The 24,926-nt window shown below is 40.0% G+C and overlaps 1 protein-coding gene across 1 annotated transcript in view; it reads left to right on the top strand.

The window, feature by feature from the left end:
• The first annotated feature begins 847 nt into the window (after positions 1 to 847).
• LOC125882837 (mucin-19-like) overlaps positions 848 to 24,926 on the top strand; it is a 66,306-nt gene continuing 42,227 nt past the window's right edge. Inside the window, exons 1-35 of the mRNA XM_049566732.1 lie at positions 848 to 996; positions 3,441 to 3,502; positions 3,776 to 3,962; positions 5,129 to 5,173; positions 5,798 to 6,023; positions 9,258 to 9,387; positions 9,541 to 9,604; positions 9,727 to 9,809; positions 10,114 to 10,309; positions 11,717 to 11,842; positions 11,946 to 12,066; positions 12,193 to 12,328; positions 12,411 to 12,488; positions 12,603 to 12,672; positions 12,760 to 12,897; positions 13,701 to 13,847; positions 14,107 to 14,201; positions 14,294 to 14,426; positions 14,512 to 14,755; positions 15,638 to 15,678; positions 15,886 to 15,974; positions 16,162 to 16,316; positions 16,431 to 16,569; positions 18,599 to 18,703; positions 18,847 to 19,041; positions 19,212 to 19,284; positions 19,367 to 19,536; positions 19,725 to 19,881; positions 20,436 to 20,546; positions 20,795 to 20,936; positions 21,058 to 21,086; positions 21,219 to 22,508; positions 22,643 to 22,843; positions 23,987 to 24,228; positions 24,432 to 24,618. Of these exons, the coding sequence (XP_049422689.1) occupies positions 3,914 to 3,962; positions 5,129 to 5,173; positions 5,798 to 6,023; positions 9,258 to 9,387; positions 9,541 to 9,604; positions 9,727 to 9,809; positions 10,114 to 10,309; positions 11,717 to 11,842; positions 11,946 to 12,066; positions 12,193 to 12,328; positions 12,411 to 12,488; positions 12,603 to 12,672; positions 12,760 to 12,897; positions 13,701 to 13,847; positions 14,107 to 14,201; positions 14,294 to 14,426; positions 14,512 to 14,755; positions 15,638 to 15,678; positions 15,886 to 15,974; positions 16,162 to 16,316; positions 16,431 to 16,569; positions 18,599 to 18,703; positions 18,847 to 19,041; positions 19,212 to 19,284; positions 19,367 to 19,536; positions 19,725 to 19,881; positions 20,436 to 20,546; positions 20,795 to 20,936; positions 21,058 to 21,086; positions 21,219 to 22,508; positions 22,643 to 22,843; positions 23,987 to 24,228; positions 24,432 to 24,618 (5,407 nt within the window). The 5' untranslated portion in view covers positions 848 to 996; positions 3,441 to 3,502; positions 3,776 to 3,913. The remainder of the gene's footprint in view (positions 997 to 3,440; positions 3,503 to 3,775; positions 3,963 to 5,128; positions 5,174 to 5,797; positions 6,024 to 9,257; positions 9,388 to 9,540; positions 9,605 to 9,726; positions 9,810 to 10,113; positions 10,310 to 11,716; positions 11,843 to 11,945; positions 12,067 to 12,192; positions 12,329 to 12,410; positions 12,489 to 12,602; positions 12,673 to 12,759; positions 12,898 to 13,700; positions 13,848 to 14,106; positions 14,202 to 14,293; positions 14,427 to 14,511; positions 14,756 to 15,637; positions 15,679 to 15,885; positions 15,975 to 16,161; positions 16,317 to 16,430; positions 16,570 to 18,598; positions 18,704 to 18,846; positions 19,042 to 19,211; positions 19,285 to 19,366; positions 19,537 to 19,724; positions 19,882 to 20,435; positions 20,547 to 20,794; positions 20,937 to 21,057; positions 21,087 to 21,218; positions 22,509 to 22,642; positions 22,844 to 23,986; positions 24,229 to 24,431; positions 24,619 to 24,926) is intronic.

Raw genomic sequence — 24,926 nt, 5'->3', positions numbered from 1 at the left:
GTCAAACTGATTTTATTATTATTTTTAAATATTTTTATTGTTGGCAAAATGTCACTCTCCACCTTACAATCAAAGCATTGCATGAACTAACACAATAAGAATAACCAGCCAACTGTACAGTTTTACAGAGCATTTAATCTTCTTTTAGTTCAATTTTGGTTTTAGAAAACTTTAACTGTACAGTCAGTCTCACAGCTTTCATGTTTCCAGCAGCAGCAGGCAGCTCTTAGCAACAATGCTTACCAACTGGCTAGCTGAAGAAAGGCTGAAGAACTACCAGCTTAAAGACCCAGCTATCTTTCCCAGGAGTTTGGGAGGACCAAACCAGTGCGTATATTGTATTTGGTTTTGCTGGTGGCCAAAAAACCAGCAAAAATATTGCTCCGTGTCCACTGAATATAAGTAGGCAACCATTACCATCCACATTAACGTTAGCCATAGCCTTTTAAAGTTTAAAGTATCTGCAGTATGTTTATTGTGGAGCTCTTCTGCCCCCAAGATGACAAAAAATATCAATACATCTATAAGACATCCAATACATTTTGCAGTGTTTTTTATTGTTGGAAAAATTACACTTTACCTTAAAATCATAGCAAAGCATGCTAAAAATGAATGGGATTACTAGCACATACCCAAATCACAGTCCTTTGCAGTTCTATATAACTTTATAGCCACTTTTACTTTGCTGTTTTTGTTTTATGGTCCATTTACTGTACAGCTAAGTCTCACTGTTTCCATTAACCATGTTTCCATTAGTGACAGGCAGCTGTTTTCATTAACAAAGCTCTGACAAACCCACCATACCTAACCAGCACTAAGCAGCACCCATAGTTAGCTGCTAGCTAACGTTAGCTGAAGCAGCTAAGCTAAAAGCTATTTTTCTCAGGATTTTTTGGAGACCAAACCAGCATGAGTAAATATTGGACTTATATTTGCTAGTGGCCAGAAACTTGACTCTAAAGATATGTTGGTGTTTCTCTGTATCTGCTGAAGTAGGTAGGTTGCTAACATATTAGCTTAGCCTTTTAAGGTGATGACATATCAGGTGTGTGTGTGTGTGTGTGTGTGTGACAGTTAACGTTAGCTTGTTCTAGAGCTCTTTGTGGCGCTAATGGTACTATAAACTATTAGCTTAACGTCATAATAATTCAAAAAGTTTTGTAACGTTCAAAACTAAAGTTTCTTCCTGTTTCCCATACGTTACTTTCTACCTTTAAAGTAAGGTAGGTTAAATTTTGCTGTAACTGATCATTTCTGTGAAAAAGATGAACAGGAAGTGCTATTTTTGCCTCTATGGCAGGTACAGTCAGTTGATATACCTTATGCCAGTGAAATGTGACCAGAGCACAATAATTTAATTTTCCATGCCAACAGTGTTGCAGCCAGGACCACCTTAACAGAGACCACATCATGACCAAGACCAGGATGGTGAATAACCTATCAGTCGATCCGATCACTTTTGCTGCACCTCCCATTCTGCTGCTCTGTCCGTGCCCTCCATCTGCAAAAAATAGCAAATAATATCAATGTTATACAGTACAGGCCAAAAGTTTGGACACACCTTCTCATTCAATGCGTTTTCTTTATTTTCATGACTGTTTACATTGTAGATTCTCACTGAAGGCATCAAAACTATGAATGAACACATGTGGAGTTATGTACTTAACAAAAAAAGGTGAAATAACTGAAAACATGTTTTATATTCTAGTTTCTTCAAAATAGCCACCCTTTGCTCTGATTACTGCTTTGCACACTCTTGGCATTCTCTCCATGAGCTTCAAGAGGTAGTCACCTGAAATGGTTTTCCAACAGTCTTGAAGGAGTTCCCAGAGGTGTTTAGCACTTGTTGGCCCCTTTGCCTTCACTCTGCGGTCCAGCTCACCCCAAACCATCTCGATTAGGTTCAGGTCCGGTGACTGTGGAGGCCAGGTCATCTGCCGCAGCACTTCATCTCTCTCCTTCTTGGTCAAATAGCCCTTACACAGCCTGGAGGTGTGTTTGGGGTCATTGTCCTGTTGAACAATAAATGATCGTCCAACTAAACGCAAACCGGATGGGATGGCATGTCGCTGCAGGATGCTGTGGTAGCCATGCTGGTTCAGTGTGCCTTCAATTTTGAATAAATCCCCAACAGTGTCACCAGCAAAACACCCCACACCATCACACCTCCTCCTCCATGCTTCACAGTGGGAACCAGGCATGTGGAATCCATCCGCTCACCTTTTCTGCGTCTCACAAAGACACGGCGGTTGGAACCAAAGATCTCAAATTTGGACTCATCAGACCAAAGCACAGATTTCCACTGGTCTAATGTCCATTCCTTGTGTTTCTTGGCCCAAACAAATCTCTTCTGCTTGTTGCCTCTCCTTAGCAGTGGTTTCCTAGCAGCTATTTGACCATGAAGGCCTGATTCGCGCAGTCTCCTCTTAACAGTTGTTCTAGAGCTGGGTCTGCTGCTAGAACTCTGTGTGGCATTCATCTGGTCTCTGATCTGAGCTGCTGTTAACTTGCCATTTCTGAGGCTGGTGACTCGGATGAACTTATCCTCAGAAGCAGAGGTGACTCTTGGTCTTCCTTTCCTGGGTCGGTCCTCATGTGTGCCAGTTTCGTTGTAGCGCTTGATGGTTTTTGCGACTCCACTTGGGGACACATTTAAAGTTTTTGCAATTTTCCGGACTGACTGACCTTCATTTCTTAAAGTAATGATGGCCACTCGTTTTTCTTTAGTTAGCTGATTGGTTCTTGCCATAATATGAATTTTAACAGTTGTCCAATAGGGCTGTCGGCTGTGTATTAACCTGACTTCTGCACAACACAACTGATGGTCCCAACCCCATTGATAAAGCAAGAAATTCCACTAATTAACCCTGATAAGGCACACCTGTGCAGTGGAAACCATTTCAGGTGACGACCTCTTGAAGCTCATGGAGAGAATGCCAAGAGTGTGCAAAGCAGTAATCAGAGCAAAGGGTGGCTATTTTGAAGAAACTAGAATATAAAACATGTTTTCAGTTATTTCACCTTTTTTTGTTAAGTACATAACTCGTGGTGGCAGATTTATCCTTTTACCACCTAGCTAAAGCAAGTTAAGATACTTTATAACTCAGTTTGCCGCTAAAGGGTTAAAACTTTGCAAGAAAAGAAATCTGAGTAGCTGCAGGACACGTCTTTAAACGTCATGTGGTACTCTCCTTCAGCTCTCCAACTGAAAAAATAACTAACTACATCCTGGTTCATGCACCCTGACCATTCACCTGTGGGCTCATTTCTCATTTTGTCATCGGTCCATTTATCCTTTGTAAACTTGCAACTCATTGTCTGTGTCACCAGTGTTTGCCAAGAGTAACCATCCCTCTTTGTTCATAATACAGGACTTAATATTTTACCCATTAAGTGTGCACTTGGTGACCTGGATATGTATGTGTTATCATTTCTGTCAGGATTCCAGGAAATGTAAGGATTTAAAAGAATAAAAGAAGAAGATCAAGTTTCAAACTCTGCAGTGAGTCTTCCACACTGTGTTTGTGCATCCATCCTGACCTGTTTTGAATCAAGATCTCGCTTTCACACACGCACTCACAATTTCCCACGGGAGTAAATATCAGAGGGATTGTTGTTATACCATGAAATAGATTTCCTTAACTGTAGATGAAACATGATCAACAGGATATGCTTTAAATGAAGCTGGTTTTCCTGCACTGTGAGATCATGTTCAAATGTATGCTTAATTATCAATTATTTTAATGTTTAATCTTATTTTTCCCCCCATTTCTAGTTTCCTGGTATGTGTGCACGTCAATGAGTACATGGTGGGTGGTTTAGAGTGTGTGCGTGTGTATGGACTATATAAGCCATGCGGTAGGCTGTCTGTGTAGTTTCTCCTGGTTTCACCTGTGAGAGAACATCAGGCAGCATGACCTCCCAGCGATGGATGGTGGCATTCTGCTTTTCACTGGCCTCAGGTACAATGCAGCCGTTAATTTAATTATGTGAATATAACTTAATTCTTCAAAGCAGAAAAGACGTTTACTCAGTAACTGCACTTAAATATAAATTTCAGGTATTTGTATTTTACCATTTTAATATCATGTTACCTTATACATTTACTGAACAACAATTCAAAATGAAATAGTCATTTTTATTCCGCTACATTTATTTGAAAGCTTTGTTTACTTGTTACTTTACAAATTAAGAATTTTCACACAAGCGTATGAAATAAGATCCACTGTCGCAAGTGGTAAATTAAGTACTCAGATCTCTAAAAGTAAGAGTAGCAATACCAAAATGCAGACATACTTTGTTACAAGTCAAATTCCTGCATAAAAAAATGAAATTTAAGCAAAAAATAAAAATATATATGTAAATAATGTGTTGCTAAATTTTAATTACTGATGAATTAATGTGTACATTACTTTCATGTTGCAGCTTGTAAAGGTGGAGCTCATTTTAATTACGTATTTACTGGGTCGCTTAAACTATAATGATATTTATTAGCCAATTTGTATCTTGTATAATCTAAATCTGCGAAATAACTTGAAACTAAAGTTATCAAATAAATAAAGTGGGGTAAAAAGTACAATATTTTCCTCTGAAATGTATCACAAATATAAAGTAGCATTAAATTGAAATACTAAAGTGAACTCCAAGTACCTCAATTCTATCTAAGTACAGTACTTGAGTTAATATACTTAGTTCCATTCCACCACGGACTGCCGTAGATTAAACCACCCAGTACTATAATTAGTTAACTGTTATAACACTGACATGAGCATTTTTTTCATTATGAGTACTTTAACTTTTAATGCTGTAAAATAGAGTGAGCCCATAATACTTTTCTCGAAGTGACATTTTCAATGCAGGAATCCAACTTGTAACTGATCATTGTATCTAATATTGCACTATAGCTACTTTTACTTTTCTTCAGAAATTATTTTTTAAAGGCTCTAAATACTTTCACTCGTGCACTATTTGTGCATTATATATCTTTATATGATATTTATTATTTTAATTCAAATACAGCATCTGGTATAACAGTATTATTCTATATCCAAAGTATTTGTGTTATTATTCATGATTTTTGATTATAATTAATGTTTACATCCACCTTGACGCTGTATTTCTCTCCTAGTTCTAGGCACAGGAGAGTCAGTCACAACAACAGAAATTCAGAAATGTGAGTATAAGCCAGTCAGTGTTGGATCCTTGTCTGATCTGATCTAGTCTGATTGTTGCAAATGTTACATGTACCAGTTATATTGTTTCAGCTTTTCTGAAACTTATTCTATTTTATTGTTTCAATGTTTCACTTCATTTCTCTGTATCATACAGATTGTTTTATTATTTGGTTTGTCAATATTTTATGTTACTTGGTTCAATTTATTCTATTGTAGTTTATTCTTTGTATGTATTAGTTTGTTAATGGAGCAAGGCACAAACAATTTTCCCTGCAAGTTGTGCTGTGTGTGATTGTGTATGTGACAAATAAATACTTAATTTTACTTAAATCTTTATAGATGTGAAACAGTAGTTGATGATGTGGCTTACTGATTTAAAATGGTACTCCTAGAAATCTTATTTCTATGGGTGAAGAAGTTATATGTATCGAGTTCTGAACTGATTATTAAAGGGTTGTATAGCTGATTACATTTAAAAATCTTAACTTTTTAAACTCTCAATCTGACATAGAGACAAAAATAATGAATTGATTTCTTATATATTTGATTATATATTTACTGTATATTATATATATTTCAGTCAGGTGTTCATTTCCTGGCATTAATCAGTAAATTGTGATCAGACACTTGCAGGACATTTGGCAGCGGGGTCATCCAGCCCTTCAACGGTTCAAGTTTCTATGTTCGGTCCAACTGCCCATTCACCCTCACCCGCTTCACGCACAATCGGGTGGAATGTGATATCACCTTACGGCGAGGTGATAACGGGCTGCTGGACCAAGTCGAGATCATCATCAACAAAGTCAAGACCGTTGTGCAGAGTGGAAGCATGATGGTGGAGAAGAAAAGGTTTGGGTCCAACACTAATACACTGATACGGTTTCATTAACTGCAGCCACGTAGATATGGAATTAATTGAGGGATATGGCTCATTTACACTAATTGATTAAGTTTCATTTTATACTTTGGTTGAGATATGGGGAGATTTTGCTGTCAGTGAGTGTGGCGGATGATATCCTGATAAGTATGCGTATTCTAGGCCTACACTAAAAAGGATTTTAAGGATTTTCTAAGGAGAGAGGCGTGTAGAAACATCTGTTTCTCAGCTTCCCCAATCCAGATTTCAACAGAGAATCATTATAAAGCTCAGTTCAAAATGTGCTCTGCAAGTAAAACATTCTTATGTGAGTGATTGGATACATGTATCTGATCAGTAGACGATTTGGGGGAGTAAACAAATGTATCCCTCTTATCACCACTGACAGGCCATGGCGCTGCTTTGGTACTGAAGTAGCAGAGCGGGCCTTGTTTTCCAGCTGATTGTGAGCAGCCATAGCTGTCTGAACTCATGCTCTTTACTTATTGGTAACTAGCCTACACCTAATCTCTCAAGACAGATTCTGCAATTTACATTGTAGAATCTGTCGGCAGCCCTGTGTGAAAGAAGACTAGAGAGGGGGGGAGGGCAGGGCTTTGAGTTTGAACATGCTACGCTTTAGCCAATCACAATGGAGGAGGCGTGGCCGAGACGTGCAGGTGTCCCCAGGAAATGTGTACCTACAGAAACAGCAAGCTCCGCGTCCATAGCGACCGCTCCACTCAAAACGCCGTCTCGTCAACGTGAAAAAAAATTTTTTTTTTCCAGCGGATGTCTTAGTTACAACATGATTGAGCTAACTGGAGTAGTTTCATGTCGTATCTGACAACAGGAGGCTTTTAACAGATGACGTCCTGATGTTAGCTTTGCTAACTGTCCCTGTCAGCTGCAGCCACTGATGCTTTCTAGACATCATGATTTCCCATAACTGAATAAATACCACACATAGCAACACAACACTGCTTTGCTAGCTCAATCATGTTGTAACTAAGATATCCACTGGAAAAAATATTTTATTCACGGACCGTTTATTGAGTTATTACCTTACTTTTATACAGTCTATGGTTATTACAGACACCACTAATGGGGCTAACAGCTAACGGTTAGCCCAGCTAATCTACGATAACCATGTTAATTACAAAACACAGAAATAGTAACGTTTGTTCAATCCTTGTGTTTATAGACTTTACAAACATCAGATTAGTCTACACGGTGATATAGTGACGTGAAAAATGTGATATATAGCTATATAGCTAAACTCTGCAGGTTTTCTACCTGAAGTATTTGTAAACAACACGGAGATTCCCTGGGGGCACCACCGGAAGTGAAGGGCGTGAGCGATCGCCAAGGCACCTGCACTTCCGTTAGTCGAAAAACTCCGGGCTGTGCCTCCAGAGGTAAAGGAAGAAAAAAAACATCCTTTTCTTTTCTTTCTTTTTTTTTTTTTTTCACCGATGGATTTCCAGATTGGCCTACACTCGGCTTTACCACACCTCAGATAGTTATCAAAACAAGCATTTATTCTACGTCCATGAAGAAAACATGAAAAGCTTGTTCTTAAGCCTCATTATCATCCCTATGTTACTGCTGCATTGAACGCTTCAAAACTCTGAAAGGGACAAATAGAACAAAAATGTCCGATAGCCACTTACAACAGCTGACCATTAATTATGTTCAGACCATCATTTAATTCAATAAATCTACTCAGAGGCATATTCATATAATTCTGTCATTGTCCACACTGGTTTTTGACAGAGAATCATTAAAATCCTTATTAGTGTAAGCCTACAGTACACATACTTATCACAATATCATCCACTCTGCTCAATAACAGCAAAATCTCACCATGTCTCAACCAAAGTATGAAGTCACACTTCATCAAATAGTTCACTGAAACATTAGTTTCTAGGAAAATATCTTGTTAAAATGCAAAAAACATCTTATTATAACAATAAACTTTTTACGTCATTACTTGATACTGATCAGTTTTTTTTTTTCCTTGGTGTGGCAGCAACATGCTTCCCTAACCAAATAATGACTCAATCAAAGTTTGAGATCCCCTGATTCTGAAAATGTATAATCCAAAAACCAATACCGTTATTCACCCACGCAAACTGCAGTTAAAGTGTGAGAAAGCGATAGGTGAGTTTTGCCAAAAGGCATAAATCAATCACCTAAATGGCATTTATAGTCAGCCAGGTGGTTGACGTTTTTATGGATTCTTAATGTCAACAATGTTAGTTGATTATTAGCTGTGACTCTGGGACTCTGCATCATTAATAGTTTGTCTCTGTGGGTCTCCAGTGTTATGGCAAGTTGTTACGTCTGCAAGGTGACTTACAGACTGTTTTGGGGGAAGTAGACGCTGTAATATTTAACCAATTTTATCTTTCCTTTCAAATCAAATTTGAGGAAGTGAGATGACTTACCATCATTCAGGGTTAAAAAGAAAGCTGTTTTTCTAGTAGTGGAAAGTTCACTCACTCGTGTACTCTACTCAAAGGTTCTGTATGCTACATTCACTGGCTATGTAAAGATTTAGTGGAGTAATGGCATCCTGAGCAGAGAGTAAAGTCATGCTACCTCTGTGCGTGTTGTAATCCGAGCTTCTCTGTAGTTTGTTGTGGTAAGCCGGTGCAGCTGTGTATGTTTGTGCATGTGTGTATCCCACTGGCTAGCTCTTTGCTGCCACTTTGCACTACGCTTATATAGTGGTTACTGCTGACATCATCGTCATTGCATTAATGTAGCACCCATCCTCCAGTTTCCCCCTGGTAACACTGTTAGCTCTTCAGCACTGTTACCATTGTTTAGCGTTGTTTATGGCGTTAGCATCGTTAGCTGCTAGCTGCCAGCTTGGCCACCTCTATGTCGAGAACCATGTGCAGACAACTCATATGCTCTGAATTTCCCATCAAGCTCCACAAAACTTCAGAGGAATATATTTTATTTTTTACTCCTCTGTGATTATTTGATAACTTTAGTCGCTTTACAAATTAAGATTTTTGCACACAAACAATTTTGATTGCTTAAATTGATTTACATTTTTTACTGGTTGGACTTACGTGCTCTTACTTAAGTAATATTTTCAACACAGAACTTTAAGTTGTAATAGAGTATTTTTACAGTGTTATATCAGTACTTTTACGTAAGCACAGGATTTCCCCCACCTCTTTTGATACCTCTGTGTGTTTATTTGTCGACAGTGTTTCCCTTCCATATGACCACACCTACCAACATATCTTTCAGTACGGCATCTACACCAGACTGAGGAGCTCGCTGCTTCCACTGTCTGTCACCTGGCATAGTTTCCCCGGGGGAATAGACACTGTGTGGGTGAGTTGAAGGGAGTAGACACACATGAGAGCACAAACACAGGCATTCAAACACAATGCATTATGATCTTAAGCTAACTGGAACATTCACAGCTAGTTCTGTACTGCAGAGCACTAACCTCACTGACTGATGCCTTTTTAAAAACATGTTAAGGTGGAGGTGGAGCAGGAGCTGAGCACTGGCATGACTGGACTGTGTGGAAAACAGAACTTCCCAGGTACGCTTGAATTGATAGCAGAATAGTTTTAGTAAATAATGGCAGTTAGCAGCATAACTTTTTGTAGGCCTTATAGAAGCAGCATATTAAATTATTTTTTTTATTTTTTTGAATGAAATTAGACAACAAGCAGCAGCTGATTCAGGAGAGTGTGCTCGCCAAGGACACATGTCAAATCCGAGATCCTGTTTCTGCTGTGAATACAGTAAGTCAACTGTTGCCATAACTGACTGTTCAAACACACCTGAATGAATGTTGTGACGATACTAGATTCCTGTCTTCTGTTGGTACTGCTGCTGTATGTACTTTGGAGCACACCTGGCCTTTTTTTTCTAACAGAACTTTAGGGGAAAATATGAGAGAAATTTAAGAGAATGTTGCTGCATGAGGCCCATGGAGACGTGAATGTCAGTCTCAACAATGTTTTCATTAATTCACTTTTTGAGGAGTCAATCTATTCAGCTGTGTTTAAACACTCCTGATTCTGAATGTTTCTCTGGTATTTGTAGGAATGCAGAATGTTCTTTTCCTATACTTTGGATTGTCTGCAAGCCATGACGCCTCATTATATCCAACTCTGTGAAGAGAACATTTACAGCTACGAAATGAGCAAAGACATCAGCTGTGCTTTCTTCAAAGAAGTTGCCCAGCACTGTGGGAACAACAGCTATGTCTGGAGGATATGGAGAGATGTAACCACATGTGGTAGGTGCTCTTTAACCCCTTAACATCCAGCTTTTACCTTTATTTTGTCGCTTTAAGTTCTTTTGCACAAGTCTTCAGTGAAGTTACATCACATTTACACTGAGTTAACATGTAGGCCTCTAATCTGATTTGATTAACAGAGCTGCAAACTAATGAGTTCACATCCCTCTCAGCCAACCACAAACAGCCAAAAGAAAAGTCAAAAGAAAAGAAATAGAGTGAGACTGCGAGAGAGAAAGAGAGAGTGCACACGCACGAGAGAAATGCCACATTGATTTACAATTGTGGTGACCTCCTCCCAGGCTACCTTTGCATCATCAACCCGTGGAGGTCTGCTCGCAGTTCCATATATTCGGACACTGCGAGCTTGGACCTCCTGGAACAAAACATCAGTTTCCTCCTGGGAGAAGTTTGGCCATCTGACACTGCTGCTCTCTTTTGCCATGGCGAATTGAGTAAACTCTCATTACACCTTCGCACGGCGCATTTAAGGGCGAGGTGAGGGGCTCATTTGATTGGTGTGATGTGTGTAAAACCCACTCCACACCTTCTCTCCTCCCTCTTTCTGACTTGCGCAGGTAGGAGGGACGGAGGTGGGAAAGAGGAGTAGCTATTTCAGCGCACACGGTGTGCCAAACTTGCAAAATCCGCCTGGCCACACCCAGTTGGCGAAGCGCAGGTGCACTGCGCCCCCGCCTCGCCCGGTCTGCGAAACTAGAGGCCGTAGTCTTTCATACATATCATATCAACATTTGATATGATACGTATCATATCGTCATATCAAAAGTGACGTAGTATGTGAGCTGACTTTTGTTATTTTAAGGTAGAGGGAAAGATGGATGGTGTGTCTCCTAGGTGAGACACCTGCCAAGCTGTAGAACGCTGTTTAAAACTAACACTGCTGTGTTTCCAGCAGCCTTTTAGACACCAAATTTGGTTCATTTGTAGCAACCTATCACTATTTCTCCTGCTGGGATGTTAGCATAAAAAATAGTTGCTCTGCTACATAATAACATGCAAATATAATGTATCTATGGTTTGTAGAAATGTGCAATGCCGACATTTTTTTCTGGTGGTTGGGTTGAAATGAAAGATTAGATGTTTTTATGGCTGTACAGTGTCATCAAATTTAAATAATCTCAGTGTTTTGTGCCATCTTGTACACATTTCCCCAAAATTTAGCCTGACATATTTTGGTATTCCAGACTTTGGGATTCACACTAGGACTGAGAATAAAGTTCTGTGATTTTGAGCAAAGTTTTGCTGTGTTTGCCACATGTGTTTGTGCTGACAGGGGTTTACAAGATTAGATTATAAATTCATTTTAAAGTTTCAAATTGGCTCAAATTCAAGTTTGGACACTAATTTGATGAACACTTGATGTGATTGCCTGTTTCTGTTTTGCAGTGAAGCCAAGTTGTCCAGGAGACCTGGTTTATGTAGAACAGGGCGCAGCCTTTGCTCCCAGCTGCTCCAGCCAAAACCTCACATTCTCCAACCAGGAACTCACTAGCTCCTGTGTCTGCCCAAAGGGTGAGCGCCATCTGACTTCATGATGTAGCTCTTCACTTGTTGTTTCATTGCTTGTTTAGCCAATATGATCCTTATTATAAAGGTATACTAATTTGTGTTGTAGGTACAGTGCTTAATGATCATGCAGATGGCTTCCACTGTGTGAGTGTGTCCAGCTGCTCCTGTGTATTTGCTGGCCAGACCTACTCAACCGGAGACATACGCAGCACCAAATGTCAGTCATGGTAAGCGAGAAAAAACTGGTTTGGCACTGAGGGAATATCCATGAATTACAAATGTCTACTTGGGCTCAATGAAATGAGCTAGTTTGAATTTTTCAATTTAAGTTTCGTCATCATTTCTCTCCACAGTGTGTGTGACAGTGGGAAATGGCGATGCTCTGAAAACTCCTGCCCACCCACATGTCTCATTGAAGGGCAGTTTGTAACAACATTTGACGGCAAACAATACACTGTCCCTGACAAATGCACATATGTGGCTTCACTGGTGAATTTTTCACACTACCCCAACGTGTGCCATTAATCTATGTTGACTTTTTATGATACTAATGGCTGTGTTGTTCTTTAAGGGTCTCAACTGGATGATAATAATCGAGTTTTCTGCAGAGGCACCCTCCATGAAAACTGTTACTCTTAAGCTTTTTCAGGTACAAGCAGTCTTTGAGGATTAAATCTAAAATAATATAATCTATTAAACAAATGTCAAGCCACACAAGTGAACAGTCAGTGAACATGAATGCTCTTCTTTTTTGGATTTGCAGGAAACGTATGAGTTCTCACACAACAGGGTGATATTCAGTGGGGAGGAGATCACTGAACTTCATGAGTCTGGTAAAAAACAATTGTTGTCCATTGCATCTGTTTACGAGTCCTGTTATATACTCCCCAGCCCACTAACCACTCTCTGTCACCTATCAGAACATGCTTTGGTTTTCTGGCAGTCCTCCATGTACGTCCACGTCCACACATCCTTTGGTATGAAGATGGAGGTCCAGATGTTTCCTGAAATCCAGCTGTACATCAACCCACCCACAAACCACTCAGGCCTGATCTCAGGTTCGGATCTTGATCTACAAACAAGGGATTCACCTTTATTATGGCCTGTAGTTTTGAGCTTTCAGTACAAAAAACAAAACAAAAATAAATACAAAGGTAGTTTCTATTCTCTGTAGTATTATCTTTTTTTTAAATTGCAAGACAAAACACTAACAGAATGATTCAAGGAATACAAGAATGATGAATACGGGCCAGTTAACAAAGGTTCATCAAGTAATAAGAAAACAAGGTCATGTTACTACTTGTATGTTGCTTTTATTTTGATATGTGCGCGCATATGTGTGTGCGTGTGTGTGCACGTGCGCATGCATGTTTCCGCGTTTTAAACAGTAACAAACAAAAGAAGGAACAAATTTTCAAAATAAATTTAAAATATTGTACTATTAAAAAAGAGTATTATAACAGACATATTACTATAAAAAAGGCACCATAAAAATTGTACTATTAAACCATTTTACTATAAAAATGTACTGTAAAATATGCACTAAAATAAAATTAAGATAAAATAAAGTAAAATAAAATTGTACAATAAAAAGTTGTATTATATAAGAAATGTTGATATAAAACTTTGAACAATAAAATCAATTTTACTATGAAAAAATGTACCACTAGAAAAATTGTACTATAAAAATGTATTATAAAAATTGTATTGCAAAAAAAAAAAATATATATATATATATATATATATATATTTATTTAAAAAAACTGTACTATAAAAGGTGTATCATAAAAAATGTACCATAAAAAATGCACTGTAAAAAATATTTTAAAATGTTTTATTTGTAATTATATGTATCCTTCAGGTCTTTGTGGCAACAACAACAATGACACTACGGACGACTTCACCACCAGCAGCGGGATCATCGAGAACTCAGCTCAGCCTTTTGCTCAGTCCTGGAGTTCGGGTGCTTGTACGAGGAACATGCCCATCTGCATTAACACTGACAATGGTACCAATAAATGATATAAGTGTGCTTGTAAAATGTTGCAAATGGTTGGATAAAGTCACACACAATATTTTATTGTCTTCCTGAATTCTGCGTATAATGGATGAAACGTTTTTTTTTTGTTTTTTTTTAATCAAGCAATTGGTACATTTTTATATTGAAACTCTGAAATTTACTCACTAGTTTGCTTGCTTCTAGGTGATATGATAGAAATAGTTGAGCCACAAAGACATTTCATTATTGTAAATATGTATTTTTGCAGAAATATTTGCTGATGAAAAGTGCTCCGTGTTGAACGACCCAGCTGGGATATTTGCTAAGTGCCACGGTCATATCCCAAGCGATCACTACCACATGGTAACATGACTTTTGCACCAAAATAAATCCTCAGTAAGTTTTGACATATCTGTGAGCTACCCTTGTTAACATGAAACTGTTTTTATTTCCAGGCTTGCATCCTAAGAACATGTAACTGTGGCAGCAGCCTGCAGCAGTGCCTGTGTGTTGCTCTGGGCAACTATGCCAAAGCCTGTGCCAGTCTGGGTGTTGTAATTGGTGACTGGAGGGCAGCCACCAACTGCAGTGAGTTCAGTACAAACAAATATACAGCTTACTCTGTCTGCAACCCTGTGCTATACTAAATGTTAATCACAATATTGTGTCAAAGCTTTGACATGCCAGAAGAACCTTGAATTCTCCTACAACATGCAAGCCTGCAACCACACATGCCGCTCCCTGTCTGGTCCTGACCCTCGCTGCGGGCTGGATGATGCTCCTGTAGAGGGCTGTGGCTGTCCAGAGGGAACTCACCTGAACCAAGGACACACCTGTACCCCAAAAGCAGAGTGCCCTTGCCACTATTATGGTGGTACAACACCCCCGGGTACTGTTGCTATTGACGGACGAAGGTGGTGAGTTAATCATCTGAGTATTTACAGCCATTTAAAACTTTACTAACATTTATCTTAACATTTTAATTCTGTTGTTTACTTCAACAATGGGTGAGACTATTACTCACTGTCTGCCCTAACCAAGTCTCCCCAGTGCTGCTATAGTGTCCTCAATTGTGTAGTCTACACCTATGGACCCTGACACACCAAGCTAACAGTTGGCCGTCGGTCAATGTTGTGCCATCTGTGAGCGTCTTTTGCCTTAGTTTTTGCTGTGTGTTACCCACCACTGGCACCAGTTGGCCCTTGTCGTCCTTTTTCGGCCAATTCAGCATGTTAATCAGAATGGGAGATGGCGGGGCCCGATTGTAAATGCAATCACTCTTATTGGCAGTTTGCACAAGAAGAGAAAGGGAAGTGAGGAAAGTTAACAACAATTAAAGTCAAAGGGCGCGTTATGTGAGATAACATTACTTTTTTTGCAATTGAACTCTTTAGCAGAAACAGTTTGTGAATGTTTGTATTATTGTTCGTAAACACATGGTAAATATTGTGTTCTTTCAACAACGGGCTGTGTTATTAATGTGCTAACTGGCTAACTAGCATCTTGAATCTTTCCCGACAGTCTTCCAGTTTCCCTTTTTGAATGACAAATACAGACTGCTGCCACCTGCTGGTGTTGGAGAGTTATTTCTTCTCACGCAGACGCAAAACGTACATGCAAGTTAGCTGTTGCCTGTTGTCTTTACATTGTGTTCAAGTACAACTTTTTAGCTGAGACAAAGGCAATATGAGGCAGTTGGCCTTTGTCTCCATTGATTCATGGATGTCAGATTGGTGCGTCAGGGCCTTATGATGTACACATACTTGAGCAAATATGTGTTATGAATGTCTGTATTCCAGCACCTGTGAGAATGGAGAGCTGCAGTGTTCTGAAGATTGTGGTAAATATATATTCTTTCATCACTGTCATATTAAACTTATCCCTTGTTATCTCTGCTCTGTGGTTTTAACTTCATTTGTTAATAGTGACAAATCAAACAGTATTTCGCTGATAAAAAGATCCCTTTAACTCTGACAAAGTGTCAGACTATCTGAAATATAACTAACACACTCGTATGTTTTCTGTATTTAATGATTGTTTGCATCAGGATGCAGAAATGGGAAGGTTTGTGTTCACTGCTCCGAGGACCCTGTTAGCACATCTCAGAAAACCTGTGACAGCCTCAGCAAACCAATGGTACGTCAACAGATTACATGTTTACATACATGGCTTTACACTATTCTTGTGTCATTCATTTTTCTTTTCACATCAGCTGCTGACGTGTTTGTTAAAACTGTAATATAATAATGTGGCTACTAACTTTTATTGTGATGGGTCAAACATTTCCTCGATCTAAAAGATTTTCCTTTGATGCGATTTCCAGAGTGGAAGTGTGACCTGCAAGAGTGGCTGTTACTGCCCACCTGACCAGTACGAGGATCATCGTGGCAACTGTGTTTCTCTGGACAACTGCACCTGCGTGTACAGCGGCAAAGTGTTCAGTGCAGGACAGCACGTCAAAACCAACTGTAAAACATGGTAACACCTGCATTAGTGCTGCTTTCCTACACGTTCATTCAAAAAGTGCTATTCCTCCAAAAGTTAATACAGCTGAGATGGAAAGGCTGTTAACTAACTGACACTGTCTTACAGTATCTGTGGTCAGGGTCAGTGGCACTGCAGAGACGAGCCCTGCCCCGGGAAGTGTCAAGTTTACGGAAACGGACACTACCAGACCTTTGACTCCAAGTGGTACCGCTTTGATGGACAGTGTCAGTACACTCTTGTAGAGGTGAGACCAAACATCAAAGTGTGAACGAAATCCATTGGTCACATCAATCAATCAATCAATCAATCAATCAATCAGTCAATCAATTTTATTTATAAAGCCCAATATCACAAATCACAATTTGCCTCACAGGGCTTTACAGCATACAACATCCCTCTGTCCTTAGGACCCTCGCAGCAGATAAGGAAAAACTCCCCAAAAAACCCCTTTAACGGGGGAAAAAAACTGTAGAAACCTCAGGAAGAGCAACTGAGGAGGGATCCCTCTTCCAGGACAGACAGACGTGCAATAGATGTCGTACAGAACAGATCAGCATAACAAATTAACAGTAATCTGTATGACACAATGAGACAGAAAGAGAGAGACAGAGACAGAGAGAGATGTAGGACAGACGGTAATGACAGTAGCTTACAACAATATTAATGAAAGTAATAATATTATAGTTATAGTTCTGGCTACTGTGGTTCAATATGTTGAAAGTATGTATTAATATCTGATAGTATACATATGTGACAATAATCATATGTGTATAATAACAGCAGAAGTATGACTAATGACTAATGATGGCAGCAGCAGCAGGAGGCATCTGACAGGACCACGGCAGCAGCACAACCACACACGTCACGCTGTCCAGGCACCGCTGCGATATGAGTTAATCTGAGAGACAGTGGAGCACAAAGGCTCCGGAGAAGAAGCTGAGTTCGTGACATCCAGAATGGCCGAGTTAGCAAGATGCAGTAATAGGATACGAGAGAGAGAGAGAGAGAGAGAGAGAGAAGGTGTCTGGTGTATTATAGGGGGGTCCTCCGGCAGACTAGGCCTAAGTCAGCCTAACTAGGGGCTGGTACAGGGCAAGCCTGCGCCAGCCCTAACTATAAGCTTTATCAAAGAGGAAAGTCTTAAGTCTAGTCTTAAATGTGGAGACGGTGTCTGCCTCCCGGACCGTAACAGGAAGATGATTCCACAGGAGAGGAGCCTGATAGCTGAAGGCTCTGGCTCCTGATCTACTTTTGGAGACTTTAGGGACCATGAGTAGCCCTGCATTCTCCGAGCGCAGTGTTCTGGTGGGATAATATGGCACTATGGCACTCTCTAAGATATGACGGGGCTTGACCATTTAGAGCTTTATAAGTTAATAGAATTTTAAATTCAATTCTGGATTTTACAGGGAGCCAGTGCAGAGAAGCTGGATCAATTTTTCTGCATCTTTTCGGGTCAGGATAGGCCTAATTTTCGCAATATTACACAGATGAAAAAATGCAGTCCATGAGGTTTGTTTTAAATGAGAATTAAAAGACAAATCTTGATCAAATGTTACTCCGAGGTTTCTTACGGTAGTGCTAGAGGCCAGAGCAATGCCATCTAGAGAAACTATGTCATCAGATAAAGAGTCTCTGAGTTGTTTGGGGCCAAGAACAATAACTTCAGTTTTGTCTGAATTTAACATCAGGAAATTGGTGCTCATCCACATGTTTATTTGTGAAAGTCTTGTAGGCAAGCAAGTATGCAAAACTTTATTTACATAGCACATTTAAATCCAGGTGGAAGCACAATGTGTTGCGTAATGTGAGAGCTACCATGGAGGTTGCTGCCACAACACCAACACCAACATGACTGGGTAGGGTAGGATGCTCCAGTGGCTTGGAGTATAAAACCTAAAGGCAGCTTCACCAATTTTCATGGAGACCCAAGGAATAACTAGACAGCCTGTTCCAGATGACCTGAGATGTCTTTCTGGGTCATAGCGCATAAGTTTGTCAGAGAAATATTGGGGTGCCACACCATTAAGGGCCCTAAATTGAGCATTACAATTTTGAAAATCAGTACTAAAATTTACCTGGAGCCAGTGTGGCATCCTCAGCAAAAGTGTTAAATGGTCATATTTCCTTTCTCTATTTAGGCCTCTAGTGCATAGCCTTCAAAGGACACTGTACATCATGTAAATACTAAAGGGCATTTTCTAAAAATATAGGCCATAGCTTGCAGTATTTTTCACAACAATATATTTTTAACTTTGATCTCATTACTTTAGGATGACTGTGGAAAGAGAAACGGCACCTTCTCTGTGAGAGTGGAGAGCGTGCCCTGCTGTGATGAGGCGCTCACCTGCTCTCGCTCCATCATCCTCGACCTTCAGGTGGACGGCTGCTTCTAGGATTCTCATTTTACCTCACTGAGACCCTGAGCTACTGTCCACATGTTTATTATCTATCTTCATTATCTTCATTGTGCTATAATATCCGTTCCTTCCTTATGTCATGATCTGTGCTGTCCTGAAAGGGCGAGGTCACCCTGACGCTGAGTGACATGAAAGTGACCAGACGTTACCATGGCGGCTGGACTCTGCAGGAAGGTTCACTTTACTCCACACACACCGTGGGACTCTACATCATAATCTCAGTACCGAGCAGAGGGATAACTCTCATCTGGGACAAACACACCCGCATCACTATAGAGCTGCATGAATACTGGAGGGTGAGTGATGAAGATTTTGAAATCTAATCATTTATGTATCACTTGTCACATGATTGAACACTTTGGTCCCAGGCTTAAATAAAAAGTATTAAATACTGCTAATCATAAGGGTATTTAAAGTGTTATTTTTAATACATTTTAAATAGACTATTAAACTGTCTGTCCTGCAGAACCGTGTGTGCGGCCTCTGTGGTAATTTTGACTCCAATGAGATGAATGACCTTCAGATAAGTGGCTCAGCAGGTAAATTAGTTTTCTCTTTGTGTTACGAAGGACTTTCACTTTTGTCATGGTGGTCAAAATAACACCAAACATCTGTTTTTAGTGATGTCCAGTCCCCTGGCATTTGGCAACAGCTGGAAAGCCGCCACACCTCCTTGCTCTGATGTGACCACTGAGGTATTTCCATGTGAACGCAACTCCTACTGCTCAGCCTGGGCCCAGCGGCGCTGTAGGATTATCACAGGAGACATATTCAATGAGTGCCACTTAAAGGTATGCATTTTACATATTTAACAACCCACCATCACCAAGGGTCAGGGGTTGGACTTTCCGAAATAACGTCCCATGGTGGTCCACTGGAAGGGGAAAGATTTCACCTCCCTATTTACATTAATAGGCCTTCATGGAAAGCACTTAAATGCGTTATTGAAACTCTATTCTGGATGTTCTATAATGCACAGGTGGATCCAGATCCCTACTATCAGGCCTGTGTGCAGGAGTCCTGCTCCTGTGAGTTTGAAGGGAAGTTCCTGGGCTTCTGCACAGCTGTTGCAGCCTACGCAGAGGCCTGCAGCGACAAGGATGTGTGTGTAAAATGGAGAACACCTGATTTGTGTCGTAAGTTGAGACACCTTTTTTGCCCCAACAACATTAGTTTGAACTTAACTTAAAGCCATCTTTTTCAGGTAACTGTAATGTGACATTTTAGAATAACTTTTTTACTTAAATCCATAGAGAGAGCGTGAATTAGATCACTACTAATCAGTTGATTCTTCGTACAAATTGTCATGTCAGGAGGTTATTTTAACAAAACTCACTTTTTTAGTGGGCAATGCTAACAGTGCTAAAGATGCATCTTCTCTTGTTTAAGTTTACTTTCTTGTTTAAACATTGAGTAACATGGTACTATATACAGTACATTGCAGAAAATTTAAAAGTAAATACCCATCCATCTAATGTCTCTGCTTCATATTTTACATAGTTTATACACTTTATATAATGTTTTATCAATATTTTAGTATTTTTATGTTATTATGCAAAGGACTGACACTGCGTAAGACACATAATCAGTCTACCATATGTATGATAAAAAGTGTCATTATTGATAAATGATTGCGAAACAAACTATAACTCATTCTGTATCAATTTAACATGTGATTATTTAAACTTAGCGGTCTACTGTGACTACTACAACGAGCAAGGCCAGTGTAGTTGGCACTATGAAACCTGTGGTGAGATGCTAACCTGCGGCAAAGACACCGGCGTCACTCACAAGCTGGAAGGTAATCAGACTTTCTCAGTTATTTTCAAACATAAGATAAACTTATGACTTAATCATCAGTTGAATCCAGTGAAAATGAAAATGAAAAGTAATCTTTCTTAGCTTGTGTAATTCTGTCAGTACTGTTGTTCAGAATAAAATCCTCGCAGTTCAGATATTTATTGAATAATTGAATATTTCTTTTTCTTGTCAGTGCTTACAAAATCCATTTGCACCCATAGAATAAACATTATGTTTTTTCTCGGAAAGGTTGCTACCCCAGATGTTCAGAAGAGATGCCATACTATGATGAAAATACTGGTGAATGCACCAAATTGAGAAACTGTACCTGTTACTTTAATGACACTGTCATTCAGCCTGGAGCAGTGGTGATGATACAGTCTATTAAGTGGTAAGTCAATAGATATATACAGTATGTCTAAATATAAACATTTTCAGGATAACCATAATATGAAAAACATTTTCTTTACACTGACAACTGGAAATTTCTACTCTCATATTATCCTTATCAGCCACTGTGAAAATGGAACAATGAACTGTAGTAAGTATGAATTATATTCATGTACCACTACATTCAAATTAGGTTTTAGTTTTATTTTAGATTACAGTGTATGCGCCTTCACAGAACCTGTTTGTAAAACACCAGACCTCAACTCCACCTCTGCTCCAACAGCACCTCCAGAACCTCCAGCCACCACTACACGTGCCACCACTCCTACATCAAGCACTCCTACCACAACTGCCTCGACTACCACTGAAACAACTGTGCTTTACACCACCACTACACCACCAACTACAACTGCCTCAACTACAGCTGAAACAACTGTGCTTTACACCAACTCTACACCAACAACTGGCTTAACTACAGCCAAAACATTGTCAGCAACACCCCCCTCCACTCCTACATCAACAGCTACAAATGCCTCAACTACCACTGAAACAACTGTGCTTTACACCACCACAACACCAACAACTACAACTGCCTCAACTACAGCTGAAACAACTGTGCTTTACACCAACTCTACGCCAACAACAGCTGGCTTAACTACAGCTGAAACACTGTCAACAACACCCCCCTCCACTTCTGCACCAACAGCTACAAATGCCTCAACTACAGCTGAAACAACTGTGCTTTACACTACCTCTACACAAACGACTACAACTGTCTCATCTACCATGGAAACAACTGTGCTTTACACCAACTCTACACCAACAATTACAACTGCCTCATCTACCATGGAAACAACTGTGCTTTACACCAACTCTACACCAACGACTACAACTGCCTCAACTACCACGGAAACAACTGTGCTTTACACCAACTCTACACCTACAACAACAACTGGCTTAACTACAGCTGAAACATTGTCAACAACGTCCCCCTCCACTTCTACACCAACAACTTCAACTACCGCTGTAACCTCAGAAACCCTTACAAAAGTGACAAACACAACAGAAATCTCCACCAGCTCACCCATCACATCATCTACAACTAGACTGACCACCACTCCTTCAATGACAACTGCTGCCTCAACAGAGCTTACAATGATAACAAATAGCACAACACCTCACTCAACAACCACCTTTGTAACCAATGCTACATCCGCTGAAACCTCAGGTCCGACTGAAGTAACTATCACAGAAGCTCCCACTGAAACATTTACCTCTTCTACGCACTCAACCACTCAGCACACTGCTACCTCCCCAGAAACAGCAACGTCTCATGAAGTGACAACTAAATCTACGATGATGCCACCAACAGCAAAGACCACAGAGGTTTCCACAAGTGAAGGATTCACCAATGCAACATTTAACACTGAACTGACAACTGTTGAGGAATCAGGCACCACAATGACGACAGAAAAAACATATCACACTTACCTCACAGAAGTCACCGGCACAATAGAGACATCTGCAACTGTAACACGTAAACAGTACACGGAATCAAGCTCCACAACTGAGGGTACATGCCATATACTTGTTCTGCACATTACTCTGTTTTTCTGTTATCCTTGCAATCAGTCTCTAAAATTACTTAAACAATGTTTCAGTCTTTTGTATGTTCACTGTCTTCTACTGTGTTTATCAATGTACCAGTGTGTGAGTGTACAGACCGTATGAAGAAACAAAGCTGGTACTGCGGTGAGACATGGATGGAGGACTGCTTCCATAAGAACTGTATAGGGGGCAAAATAGAGTTGACTCCAGTGGCTTGTCCGGAGCCTGCGATTCCCAATTGCCCCAGAAACCAGGTCACGAAAGTCTCAGACGGATGCTGTGAAAGATGGGAGTGTGACTGTAAGTGATTTTTTTTTGTTATTGTTGTGGTTAATAGGAGTTTAATGGTTTCCAAACTGAACCTGTGATACAAATGTCCACGATCTCTGCGTCATGGTTTGGTTCTCTGTATTTTGGTTTTTCCCTATCCCTTTCATCCTGCTGCCTAGGTGAAGCCTTAAAGCTTTCACAAAGTCATGAGGTGGAGCTTTCAGAGTTGCTACTAATAACCAGAGATTGCAGACCCTCGAAGCATATTCAGTTTAAAGCTCTGATTCTCTGCCTGAGCCCGATTGGGCCCAACGGCTGGGTTCATGTTAATATCTCATTATTATTTGAATTGGGTCTGGTTCTCGCCGATTTAGTGGTGTTTTCAGTTCACATGTTCCAAAATATGTGTTTACCCCCAATCACTTCGAGCTGACGAATCTATCCTTGTGACACCAGGCTATCAGCTCTGTGAGGCTGCACTTAGGGGCATTGGTGCTTTGAACTAAATGCTTATGTCATGCTAACATGCTCACCATGACAAAGTTAACATTCTGACGTTTAGCAGGTAATTATTGCTATGGTCGCCATAATAGGCGGGTTTGGCCTTTACTGCAGCCAGCCACCAGGGGGAGTTTTAAGATGTTTTGGCTTCACTAAGGAGCTGTCATCCATCTTTATTATACAGTCTATGGTCAGTAGCAAGGGGTTATCTCTGGGTGTAAAACATGACGCCAATGCAGAAGTGCCTGCATTCTTTCTAATGGCCAGCAGGTGGCGACTCCACTGGTTGCACAAAGAAGTTCAATTGTATAGAAGTCTATGAGAAAATGACCATGCTTCTCACTTTATTTATTATCTCAGTAATCATTTTCCTGATGAGTTTATGGTCTGAATTGTTAGTTTCAAGTCTTCTGCAATACAGCATGATCTTCATTTTTAAATTACGGACCCATTTAGAGTAAGATAAAAGATAAAGCAGGTTTTGCTTTAGGGCATGGCTACCTTGTAATTGACAAGCTGTTACCATGTTGTGGAGATACTTTATTCTGGACAAAAGTGTTGACTTGACAGTTCCATCCTTAGAGCCATGCTGCGAATATGGCTATTTCTTTTTTTTTTTTGAATACATTTCCTGTTTTCTGTCCATATCTACCCACCTCTTCCCCTCTCTAGGTCGCTGTGATCTATATGGGGACCCCCATTACATCTCTTTCCAAGGTGTACCCTTTGATTTCCTCGATGATTGCACCTACATCCTGGTGGAGGAGAGGTCTCCACGTCATCATCTGAAAATTGCTGTGGACAATTTTTTCTGTGTGCCGGGCCTTGAAGGCTCCTGTGCTAAAAGCATCATCCTGAAATATCAGGACAGTATAGCTACACTCAGCCTCATTCCACATTTGTATACAGTACAGGTAGGATTTAATACAACTTTATTTATCCTATATCATATCACCATGCCAACTTATACAGTTTATTGGCTGTTTGGCTACAAGGATGCTAATGATAATTTTATCTTAAAAAATGTATCTTCAATGCTCTACATATTTAAACCTACCATAGTCTATTTTAAGAATTGTCTAGAAAATTGGTTTAATTCTTGTCTAATCTACTTTAGGCCACTCTGAACAATGTGACCATTCAGCCGCCATATGAGGAACATGGGTGGAGATTTGAGACCACGGGGTACATAGTGTCAATCTACCTCCCGGAGATCCGCTCTTATGTCTCCCTAAGTCCGTCTTATACCCTGGTGGTCAGTCTGGCTATGGAGCACTTCCACAACAACACCCAGGGACAATGTGGTGGGTAATGGATCGAAAGTGATGGTTAAGTGCGTACTTTATATCCATCTAAGCAGTGTGTGTTTGTCTATGTATAGTGGATTTTCAGGTAATGCAAAAGCTTATCTTGTTTTGTCAACCTTGCAATAACAGTCAATATGTTGCTATATTAGCTTGAAAGCTAACAGGCCAAACAGTATGTTTAATTTAAAGCCACAACTTTTTAGAAAGAATAAATGCTGTTGTTTGTTAGAATGTTTTCATCAAGCGGCAATCTTCAGGGCTGAAAAATGAAGCCAACATGAAAGTGCCAAGAACCGCAGTTCCTG

This window comes from Epinephelus fuscoguttatus, linkage group LG22 (assembly GCF_011397635.1).
Source record: "Epinephelus fuscoguttatus linkage group LG22, E.fuscoguttatus.final_Chr_v1".
NCBI lineage: Eukaryota > Metazoa > Chordata > Actinopteri > Perciformes > Serranidae > Epinephelus > Epinephelus fuscoguttatus.
This window is presented reverse-complemented; position numbering and strand designations above follow the sequence as displayed.